Below are 12118 nucleotides of genomic sequence, written 5' to 3' on the forward strand. Positions count from 1 at the left end.
TTTTCCACATCCTCATCGAGTTCGCAACGAAGGCTCTTAGGGTCCTGTTCACCTTATACAACTCCAAGCATTCAGTGATCCATGTATGTGGCATCCAGTCATAGGCTTTCTTGTAATCAATCCAGGCTGTGCACAGGTTGGTACGTCGGGACCTGCAGTCTTGTGCGACTGTTCTGTCAACCAGGAGCTGATGTTTGGCTCCTCTGGTATCTCTACCAATGCCCTTCTGTGCTTCGCTCATGTATTGATCCATGTGTCCACTTATCTTAGCCGCAATGATGCCTGACATGAGCTTACATGTTGTGGAGAGACAGGTTATTGGCCGATAGTTGGATGGGACTGCACCCTTTGAGGGATCCTTCATGATCAGGATCGTTCGCCCTTCGGTTAGCCATCCTGGGTGAGTCCCATCCCTCAGCAGCTGGTTCATTTGTGCTGCTAGGCGCTCATGGAGTGCTGTGAGTTTCTTTAGCCAGTAGGTGTGGACCATGTCCGGGCCTGGTGCTGTCCAGTTCTTCATATCTGAGACTCTTTCCTGTATGTCTGCCACTGTTATGGTAACTGGGTTCTGTTCAGGGAGGCTGCTGTGCTCCTCTCTCAGGGTCACCAGCCATTGTGCACTGCTGTTATGTGCAACCTCCTTCTCCCATATGCCTTTCCAGTACCTTTCAGTTTCCAGTCTTGGTGGGACCTGTTGTTAGGACCCTGCCACTGAGCGTATATATATATATATACCTTTATATATATATGTATGTGTGTGTGTGTGTGTATTTACGTATTAGTGCTTATGTGCATGTACATATATGTATATGTGTATATATCTTTTGAATTTTGCATATAATCATAATGCTGTGCAAATAAAACTCAAATGTAAAATGTTGATGAATTTCTTTATTGAATCTGAACCTTACATGCTACAACCTGGAGGGTATACACCATCAAATCATGCTGGCACTGCAGGCCGACAACAGAAAGAAGATGTTGTTTTAAAAATGTGCACATTCTTCCTGCAAACTTGATTTTCAAATGAAGAGTGGTTCAGATGCACTTGAGCAGGTAGGAATTGCAGTTGGCTCCTCTGCCGCAGTCGCAGAGCTTCCCAATTCGCGGCCCAAACTTCATGGCACACCGGTCGCCCATTCCACACTAAAGGTAGAACATAGACGCAAATAACACGCACGCAGATACGCACAAACCAACAAGTTAGTGTATTAATGTCATGTATAAATGTGGGAAATGTAATTAATTTCACCATTAGTCAGTGAAACAAACATTTCCTCTTCATTTGCAAGTTCTGTCTGTATTTGTGTCAAGAGGATTGGGAGGTTGTGTATTTTTTCCTCATGTCTCAGCTAATTTAATATGGAAAGCAATCTAAGTTGGTCTGCAACTGCGCTCAGAAAGTCTGTTTACTTTATCTTTTAATTAGGCAGGCAGTTGCCTGGTTTAATTAGCAACAATAGAATAATGAATGAAACATCGCCCTAAATGAGTATTGACTATCAGGTCGCTACAATGGATTCAGCCTTTCATTACAGAAAACAAGACGGATTTGTATAAGGGGCTTATTTGCATAAAAATGTCAATACACCGCCTTACCAGAGGGATGCTGCCTCTCTTCTCTGTGGAAATCCGATTATGCATCCTGCTGAGCAAAACGTCCAGTGCTTCGACCTGCACAGTAAGATCAACAGAACAGAACACATATGTAATAATATATTATGTGGAAGATGGGTCCAAATGAAATTGTCTGTACGTTCACACAGAGAGCACTTGCCATCAGCGCGTCACGCAATGTGAGGAATGAAAAATAAGTTATCTCAAGTGGGTTGTGCAGAACTGAAAATGTTGTTTTTAATTTTCTGACTTTCAATTCAAACTTGACCTTCACTCACTCGACCCAAATTACGTATGGCATGTCCATTTAAATGGATTTTAGGATATTAGGGGAGTCAATAATGCATAAAAATGAGCTTTTAAGTATTCCAGATTTTTTTTTGTAAACTATTACTGTCATCAAAAGAAAAGTATATACAGTACAGTGTAAGTATACATTGTGAGCCCCGGATATGCATGCGCTGAGAAAGAGTATAGTATTAATAAACTTGGGGCATTTAATATTTTGTTTTATCTATAAAAAAGAATGTATCAACAGAACATCTTATTTGTCCTGCAATTGGCTGCCAACCAGTTCAGAGTGTTCTAAATATGGGAAGCACCAAAATTCAAACAAACAAACACACAAACAAACAAACAACCCCCCCATCAAAACAGAACAAGGTGCACTGACCAAATCTCGGTCTGTTCCTGGTTCGTCTCTGTCTCCTTCCAAGTCCTCAACAGACACTTCCTGGGACGTCTGGCTGTGGCACAAGAGGACCAGCAGACTGGCCACCAGCAGCCCGCGGAAAAGGGCAGAACTCTGCATGGATGGGAGGACGCAGAAGTGCCGAGGTCGTAATGAGAGAGGAGGCGGGGCGAGTGGAGGAGCACAAGACGTGAACAGGTCCACGTGTGAATGTCCATCCGTCGGATGATTTCTGTCCTCTTATACAGACTGGTGGCCCCGCCCGAAAGACCACTGCGGCAGGCTAAATGAAGTGTGCAGCCTGGAGGGTTCTCGTACTGAAAAAGGCCTGGGACACGGGGAGGACGACTATGAGGAAAAACATCATGTTTTACCCATCTTATGCCGTCATCATCATCATCACCATCATCATATTCAAATGTGCGAATGAGGATGTTATTGGAAGATGAAGTCAGCGTATTAGGCAAGGCAAGGTAGCTTTATTTACAGTATATAGCACATTTCATCCACACGAGGTAGCTCAATGTGCTTCACACAAGCATAGGCACAACACCTGCAAGCATTTACAAACACAAGAGTTAATGACATTCAGAAGCAAAGCAGAGAAAACGAAAGTAGATTATTAAAAACTATTACAAGATTGACAACATTAAAACACATTAATAGAAAACTTTTTAAAACAATTAAACATAAAGAAATAAATAGTTTTCTAAAATACCTGTAAGTAAAAGACTTAAAGGACTTCAAAATGTTTAGATGACCTTAATCATTGGTATGGGGGGTGAAAGCAAAATAGTTTTAACCTGGATTTAAAAGCATTTAAATTAGGGGCTGACTTCACTTCTGTTTGCAGCTTTATGTGCAGCCCAACAACTAAATGCTGCTTCAACATGTGTGCTTTCAACTTGGGGCTCCACTAAGTGGATCCACTAAGTCTGAATCCAGTCAGACGGCCACTACAATAATCAAATCCGCTGGAGATAAAAGCATGAATAAGATTCTCCTGGTCTGCTTGGAATATGTAATCCTTCACTCTGGATGTTCTTGAAGCATATACCAAGGTTTCTGACTTGTTCTTTGTTTTTAAAAGAGTCTAACTGTGCGCATGGGTGGCGCTTCCTTTCTTTTGGTATTTTGGTAAAAATGAGTTGAACAGGTCATTTGCACCTTGGTGTGCCATTGTGAGATGGAATGTAATGTTTTCCCAGCCAATCCTCATATTTAATCAAATACACCGAAATCACGTTACACCACCAGCGCCACTATATACACCTTGTTTTAGGTAGTTTCAAATTTTGTCAACTTCTTCCTTACCAAATTGTCAGGTGCGCCGGGGGTATGTGATAAAAAACACCCCCGGTCCATGTGAAACGCTGAGCGACCCGCAGCGCGGTCTACCACTTAAACAACTACTGTACCCTTATCTAGGCTTGCTACGGCATGAAAATGGGGATACATCCGTGTTGCTGAGCACAGTCTACTTTTGGTGACCAAATTGTCAGGTGCCCTGTGGGCGGGGCAACTTGGTGCGCCGGAATGCCCAGATGCATAATGCGATCCCAAATGCAGTTTTTATTTTTAACCATGTACAACTAGCTCTGTTTTGTTTTGGTTTAGTTGAAGGAAATTTAGGTTCATCCAGTTGTGAATGTCTTTTAAAATGACACAACACTGAAACTGAACTGTTGTCATTTGGGGGCATTGATGGATATACTGTACAACTGTATAGCCATGAGAACAAACATTTGTATTTCTATTAGACAAAACGAATTTACAACTCTGTAATTGGCTGGCAACCGGTTCAAGGTGTCCCCCGCCTACTGCCTGAAGACGGCTGGGATAAGCTCCAGCACCCCCGCGACCCTTATGAGGATAAAGCGGATCAAAAAAATGGATGGATGGATGGAAAATTACAACTTCAAAGAGAAAGTTACTCAGTCTGACGATATACTGTAAATTCTGTCATCTCGTTTTTTGTGAGATGGAAAAAAAATCACGTTTGTGTCATGAATGGACATGATGAGATTGCATCCTATTTGAAAAGCCTCCACCTAATATTACAGGTCCGATAAAACCGATTGGTTTTGTGTGATTATGTTTTGGCCCTTGGGTACTGTGACAGCAGTAAATCCCTCACTAGGTCTCGCTTGATGTGCCACCAATCACGTTAGCCTCCATGATAATTGCTCCCATCAATAACTAGTTACAAGAAATGAACCCCAGAAGCTTGAGAGAGAGGGGAGGGAATGTGTATTCAGTAGCAGATCTGTAAAACAATCAGTGTGAGGAGGAATACAAATTGCAATCTCTGAATTTTGGCCATATGTGAATTTGATTGCATACAGGCAGTAATCTTAACTCGAAAATGTAAATAGAAAGCGAAAGAACAGTGGTTCAACAATATCAAAAAGGAAGTTAATGATTGGGTCAGACCCACATTCCAGATGTTTCAGGTCCGAAAAAGAAGAGCTGTGGTGTTGGTTTTTAAAACGTATACTTTATAAATGCTTTTCACAGTCTCAGCCAATACAGGTACGTCCTTCTCCGTCTCCGCGTCTTCTCTTCTGTCGTTTGACTCCAGAGGCGTTCAAGGACCGCCTCCGAAAAACGTAAATTATCGATAACTCCAATGACACAGAGAAAATCTGAAATAATCCACCAGAATGGAAAATCAAACTAGGATATCACAAAATAATTTCTATTGGTCGGGGAGGGGGGTGTTAACATGCAACAAAGGAATAAATAACATAAACAATTCTGACAGTCCAGTCTCCTACAGAGAAAACATTTTAGGTTAATTGAAGCCTACAAATTGGCTTTTTGGATGATGAATGTGAGTATGAATAGTTGTTTTTCTGTGCGTGCGTTGGCAGCCAAAGCAGGTGTACCTGTATACTTTGTTTTGCCCCAAATCAGTTGGGATAAGCTCCAGCTCATCTGCAACCCCATTGAGGAAGTGATGGAATAAGTGATGAGATAAAGCTGAATGACGGAAATGCAACATGGTAACGTTCATTCCAAATTGAATGAACTGGTAGGATGATTTTATGTGCTTAGTGATTGCAAAAATAAATAAACAAATGAATAAAATGCAGAGCAACATAATCGTTGACATTTACTTTATTTCAGGATTGATATTTGAATGAAGAAAATTATGTACTGTTCGTGAATAAATATATTTCTTGTTTGGGACAAAACAAAAGTATCACATACTCATTATATTTTGTGGTCAAAGACCAGTCTGTTGTGTATGCTAGCAGGCAAACCATTACGTTCCTCATTGGTGTGATGGGCATTGACACAACAATATTATATTTCCAGAATCATGTGGAACCAGTTAAATAGAGAAGCAGAGGAGGAACCAATATCACTATGGTATGGTTTCAGGTTGACCTGCAGTGAGAGGGTCAACAGCTCAGCAGGTGTCACAGGATTCTTGAACAAAAAACGGAACCTGTAATTAAGGTTAGAATTCTTGTGTAAAAATTAGTTAAAAAGTGGCATCGCGAAACACAGCTTCCCCAAAAATAGGCTTTGATATCTTTCACATCTAATAAATGCTCAAACGGCTTTGATGTCGTTCATATTGAATGAATCCTAAACTGCTTTGGATATGATTGGATGTGAATATGGATGGATGGATATGCTTACTTGTGAGGTAATTCAGCACAATTGACGAATGCACAAGTAAAACAATAGTGTCTTAGAAGCAAATTTTTTTCCCAGCAAGAGTGCAACTTTGGCCGACGAGAATGACCTTCAGATGAACATCAAGGATAATGAATGCATCAGAGATAGGCAATTTAAATGATTGAGGGGGCCACAAATTTTTCATCAGTGCTACTTGGGGGGCCACGAAGGACTATGGACCTCCTACCACATGTATGAAAAAAAATGCCATTTGAAATGCAATAAGGAAAATATATTTTTTTGTAAATCCCCAAAATTCTCAAAGCACAGGGATAAAAATCTAATGAAGATTCTCCACCAAAAACAATAATTCCAGACCCCCCCCCCCCGAAGCCCCACCCAAAACAAAACAAAATAAATTTGAGAAAATAAACGTACAATGTCGTACATGGATGGGTTTAGCGTGTTTAATCAGGTAAAGGTGAATGTCAGTGTCACTCTCTCTCTGTATCTCTCTCTCTCTCTACCGCTATCTATCTATCTATCTATCTATCTATCTATCTATCTATCTATCTATCTATCTATCTATCTATCTATCTATCTATCTATCTATCTATCTATCTATCTATCTATCTATCTATCTATCTATCCATCCATCCATCCATCCATCCATCCATCCATCCATCCATCTATCTATCTATCTATCTATCTATCTATCTATCTATCTATCTATCTATCTATCTATCTATCTATCTATCTATCTATCTATCTATCTGCTCCCTGGACACTCTGGAGGAGGTGGGCAACAGGAGGATGCTCGCTAAACTAAAAGCTATGATGGACAGTCCCTCCCACCCCTTCCAGCCCGCCCTGACAGCACTGGGTAGCTCCTTCAACCAGAGACTGTTCAACCCGCTGCAAGAAGGAGAGATACCGCCGCCCATTCCTACCCACTGCTGTGAGGCTGCTGAATAAACATACGTGAAAACCTGTATCCAGTGTAAATAGCACAGCCACCTTATGCCGTGTTTATTTTGTTTGTTTGTTTTTCTCCCTCTATCTATCTACATATATATCTATACAGTATACGTATCTATCTCTCTCTCTCTTTTGGGCACTATGGGGCCATTGTAGCACACCCCAAAGGCACACCATGAGCATGACTTTTGCTCAAACTTTGTGTCCCCTGCCTGCAGCGGACAGCAGGAGTCGCTGCGCCGTCAGGTTTGACGCGGTCGAGCTCGCGGAACTCCGTTTCCTGAAACGCATACTTTTGGATTAGGAAGAACACACCCAGTGACACAAGTGAGGTTTGAAGAAAAAAAAAAGTTTCAACTGTAAGTGTGCACTGGACGAACAAGAGGACCGAAAGGTCCTTGTCGGTTTTCTTTTGCTCTAACTCGGTTTTCGACAGAGTGTGGGAGCAAGTCGAGTTTGAAGTGAAGCTCGGAGTACAGAAGGTGGACGTTTGTCAAGAGACGAGGATGTCAACTTCAGAGGAGACAGACGGGCCGCGGCCGAGATATGGCTGTAAGTTGTCATTTTTGCTTTTTTGGAATGCCAGACTGGCGCCTTTTTCCGTACGCTGCACGTTAGCAGCTCCTGACTTCTAGTCTTCTTTTCTACAAAGAAACGATGACTTGAGGAACGTTTCTTTAATTTATAAGAAGCGCTCACACCCAGCTCATTCTAAACTTTGGCAACATGGTTGGAGCCAAAGTCAGACTTCCGCCTTTTACCCCCCACTAATCTTTGCGTTGAGAGATGGGCCAGTAAAAAAAAAGAAGACATATTCACCTCTAATTTTACACCTAAAATCAACGTGTTAATTACACATGGCGTTGGAAAGAAGACGTTAGCAGTTTACATGTAAGCATGAAAACAGCAAAAGGCGTCAAGGAGGGAATGTGTGCACACCACTTTTCATCTGTTGTTTTTGAGAACAGGATCTATCTCCCGCTGATGTGGCCTGTGGTGCCATACAGGTCTACCTATGACAGGAGGATTAAAAGGGGCCTCTGTACTGTATTGCTTGCCCCCCCTTTCACCACAAGCTCTCCCCATAATTAGGAAACACCGCTGCGCTCTGTTCCCTCACGAGAGCTACTCCACAAACATTCACTGCATTTTTCCCCCTTCTTTTGAATCCCCAGTGTGTAAACAAGCACAAAAGCATAGCTACATTATACAGACAGGCAACCCAGAGCCAAATTATGTTAACCAGCCACGCAGATGAGTACTAAACGAGCCTGGCTTCCTTTGTGAATTCCCTCAGTTCAGGGAACTATTGAGAAGTCAGCAAGCTGTGTGGAAAGTGGGCTCACAGATTATTTCCATTCTGTATTTTGCAACCCAACAAATGCAACTGTTTTTGTTTTTAATACATATTTTCATATGTTTCTCATGCTCCAGCTGTCCTGGATGGCGTGGAGCGACTCACGGCGGAGGAGATGGATGAGAGGCGACAGCAGAACATGGCCTACGAGTATCTGTGTCATCTTGAAGAGGCGAAAAGGTTAGAGCTAGAAGTCCGATCCAGTGATCAGCAGTGCAATCCGTCACTTAACTGACGAGTAGATTTGGGATTGTACCTTTGTTGTAATTTGAGAATAAGTATGACCTTGAATGTCTTGCCCTATTGCTACGCTATTTTTTTATATACGGACCTGGTAGTTCCAAATCTCAGGAAAAGGGAGTGATCCACTGGATTAAACACATGAGACATGTATTGCCTTTAGTATTCAGTGCCTAGTACCAGGTTGGATCAGGCCCACTCATGCAATTAGAGCAGGTTGCAACTGGCTTGTAGGTTTCTTTCCATTATGAGGAGAGCGCCATGAAAAACTCATAACTTCGCTATGTGAAATGGATCCACCCAGGAGAATCATGGCTTTCTATCCTTTTTCCTTGTCTATTCCCCGTTTCTGATAGAGTCTACACACAATTCAGTTGTCCAGGAGGTTTGTTTGTAACACGAGCCTCTTTTTTTGTTGGATAATGACAATATTCTCCTACATGACTACATCAGGATAAAGAGGAGAATTTTTTTGTCGATGCGGCCTGATGATATCATAGGTATACTGTATACTTAAAGAGGTGCTCACATTTTTGCCACTGCAGGTGAGGTCTGCTCCTTTGTTGGCCCACACGTATTTTCATTTGAGTGTGTTAACAGCTGAGTATGTTTGCTTTTGGTGCCGCAGGAGTAGAATGTGGCCCCAACAGACCCACAGATTTAAAAGAGGAAGGATTGTATGAAACAGGAAGTGACTCAGTCCCCCATTGATTTTTGTATTTACCACCGTTGCCACAGAAACGTGCCGTTGTCACAGCAACAGGTTCCGGTGTGAGTGCTGAAGTCCGCATTACTGCGAAAGATGAGGCTGACGTTCAAAATAGTTAGACAGTTGAATGTTAACATCCACTCGGCAGCTTTCATGTTCTAGAATTTTTGAGTGGTAAATGCCACTGCCTTTTTAGAGTGTCACATTCTCCAGAGAGGTGGCCCGGTGGTCCAGTGGTTAGCGCGTAGTCCTCACAGTGTCGAGGTTCAATTCCAGCTCCGGCCTCCCTGTGTGGAGTTTGCATGTTCTCCCCGGGCCTATGTGGGCTTTCTCCGGGTACTCCGGTTTCCTCCCCCATTCCCAAAACATGCATGGCAGGCTGATTAAACACTCTAAATTGTCCCTTGGTGTGAGTGTGAGCGCGGCTGGTTATTCGTCCGTGTGTGCCCTGCGATTGGCTGGCAACCGGTTTAGGGTGTCCCCCGCCTACTGCCCGAAGACAGCTGGGATAGGCTCCAGCGACCCTTGTGAGGATAAGCGGATCGGAAAATGGATGGATGGATGGATTCTCCAAAGAAGAATGTTTTCAAAACGTGCTCGCAAGTTCTCCGTGACATGGCTTTTCCACCACACACTCGCACGTGTCAGGCCACACTATGACACATTTTCTCCTCTGTAACCATCCCATCACGTTGGAAGAGTTTGACTGCTCTTTATATGTTTCCCTGCTGTCTCACTGCATACAATGGAACATCTGAATTCAAATGTCACTAAAGTCGTACAGTTTAAAGGTCAGTCAATCTTTTTTTTTCGGGGTTGCGCCCCTCACTGACATGCACAGTCACGAGTTTCAAACATGGCCATTTGTAATGGCAGCCAATTATGAAAGTGCGTGGTTGTGATAAACAGTCATTCACAACCAAAAAGAAGCACGAGTCATACTAAAATGACACAAAACTAACTGGTTGAATTGGCAGGTGATTGACACCTCATCAGTCACGCCTTCTGCCTCTGATAGGTTGTTTTTCCTTGGGCATGGTTATTTCTTTAAAAAAACAAACTGCAAACTCCCCTTTAATTCACAGCTGTTTCAATTTTTTTTACAACTGTTAAGAATGTCAACATATTACTTTAGACATTGCCTGTTTAAGGTTATATCACGGCGACAGGTTAACTCTGAAACATGCACTGATTTAAATGTACAGTAATTATTCGAGTAAAATTGTTTTGAAATAGCGGGGCTATCATGTATGTATGATCTTCGATTGTCATCAATTATAATGGTGGCGCTTGTTCAACATATAGGTTTACATATCACATGAATGTGGAGCATTATTGAGCAGCTGAAGACTGATTTGAAGTCATCTTGTTCTTGACCATGTGAATATTGCATGCTTGATCTTGCAAGCTGACTTTTTCAAAAGCTAGTCTTACCTGATTCCGTAATGGTACCTTTTTCCTCAGTTAATATTCATTAATGTCGGCGTGGTAGAAAGAACTCCTCCCAAACTATGAAGTCACACTGGATTCATTGGAACTACTTGCTCATGTTGTTGTGGCACCTGCGTGCCGTCAGCTGAATCGTGGTTGACCGCTTATGGAATGAAGGGAATTCTTCTTGTATGTGCACGGCAGGGTGTGTGAGCACACTAACTTGTGCACCTTTTGGGCTGAAGGAATTGCACTGTGGTACTTTCTTCATGTCCGCTTTCAGATACAGTATATCACAGATGAACCTGTTATGCTCTCCGTCATTGCATACCATGATTGTGGGTTTTTTTGTCCCTCACTTCTATTCATGTTTGTGACTATAAATTGCAATTCCCATTTCCCCTTTGCATTATTACAATATTTTTCACAATGAATGACTATCAAAGCAAGATCCGAACACAGAAACAAATAGTGAGTGTCATAAAGGACACGATCACTGCTTCAAAATGTTCAAAAATTAACATTACGTTTGATAAATATAATCAAGCTTAGCTTGTAACAGACGTGTGCACATTGCAGCATGACGTCTTTGATCCACTGGTGAAAAGGACACTTTGACTCGCTCCTCTTTCATCTATAACTGCTTCAGACAACAAAGTGTATGCAGGAAAGTGGTTAAGATTGCACGACTGTCTGTGTCTCATGTGTTGTCTTGTATTATTTTGTCATTTTTTTGTTAACTTTTCTTTTGATGGCGGTGCGGACACCCGCAGCGGCTCCTCTTGCTTTATGTTGAGAGGGAAGAAATTTCATCTGTGCTGTATGTTGCATTTGACAATAAAGTTGTATTTAATTCAATTCAATAATGTGGGGCAGCAACAACAAGAAAAAAACCCATCGGTCTTCTGAATCTTCTTCGACTCAGCTCGGTAATGGAGTTAGACGCGTCGCCATTGTTGATTCGTTTCTGTTGCAGATTGCACTTTCAGTTGCTCTCATAACGTATTTACTCAAGTCAAATGAGTGTTTTACCAGAATTGGTTTTGTTCATTTTAGCAAAGCTACTCAAAAGTCACCCAGCCAGCCATTTTTATACACGGAGGATTAAGTACCATATATGCTATATAAACATTGATTGAAACAGATGAGAAGCATTACAACAAAAATGACAGCAGGTCACGAAACACGAGGCAATGAATACTGGGTTTATTTTTATTTTTTTAAAGCAGTCAAACTTTACCCTTTTAAAATGTTACATACCACACTTTTGTTCTCTTCATCTTCATTTTTAAACATGGCCAATAATATGGGATGCATACAGTAAAGTACAGCTGCTTGATAGTTCAATGCCATGGTGAACCAAGATTTGATACAGTGTGTCTGAAAGCATTTTGTGCTATTTGCGCTTGAGAGGTGTTGTAGAAATAGATGTATTGTTACAGCTTGTTTGCCATGGCAACATCTA

General features: G+C 41.9%; 2 protein-coding genes across 2 annotated transcripts in view; one reads left to right on the forward strand and one right to left on the reverse strand.

The window, feature by feature from the left end:
* Positions 1-871: 871 nt before the first annotated feature.
* cartl (cocaine- and amphetamine-regulated transcript-like) lies at positions 872-2506 on the reverse strand. The gene is made up of 3 exons (XM_086107052.1): positions 2291-2506; positions 1600-1674; positions 872-1146 (listed from the first exon to the last, which is right to left on the reverse strand). Exons 1-3 carry the CDS (start codon positions 2426-2428, stop codon positions 1039-1041), a joined length of 321 nt encoding a protein of 106 aa, XP_085963178.1. The 5' UTR covers positions 2429-2506; the 3' UTR covers positions 872-1038.
* Positions 2507-7241: 4735 nt separating this feature from the next.
* The window catches only part of iqgap1 (IQ motif containing GTPase activating protein 1), a 46558-nt gene continuing 41681 nt past the window's right edge, over positions 7242-12118 (forward strand). Inside the window, exons 1-2 of the mRNA XM_086106322.1 lie at positions 7242-7468; positions 8351-8453. Of these exons, the coding sequence (XP_085962448.1) occupies positions 7423-7468; positions 8351-8453 (149 nt within the window). The 5' untranslated portion in view covers positions 7242-7422. The remainder of the gene's footprint in view (positions 7469-8350; positions 8454-12118) is intronic.

Source organism: Hippocampus guttulatus, chromosome 3 (genome assembly GCF_054856545.1).
Source record: "Hippocampus guttulatus isolate MCC_2025c chromosome 3, RoL_Hgut_1.0, whole genome shotgun sequence".
NCBI lineage: Eukaryota > Metazoa > Chordata > Actinopteri > Syngnathiformes > Syngnathidae > Hippocampus > Hippocampus guttulatus.

Coding starts and splice junctions, on each gene's coding strand:
- cartl (XM_086107052.1), bottom strand. CDS start 2,428: ATGCAGAGTTCTGCCCTTTTCCGCGGGCTGCTGGTGGCCAGTCTGCTG. Junction 1,675..2,290: donor CAGGAACAGACCGAGATTTG/GTCAGTGCACCT, acceptor CTTACTGTGCAG/GTCGAAGCACTGGACGTTTT. Junction 1,147..1,599: donor AGAGAGGCAGCATCCCTCTG/GTAAGGCGGTGT, acceptor TTCTACCTTTAG/TGTGGAATGGGCGACCGGTG.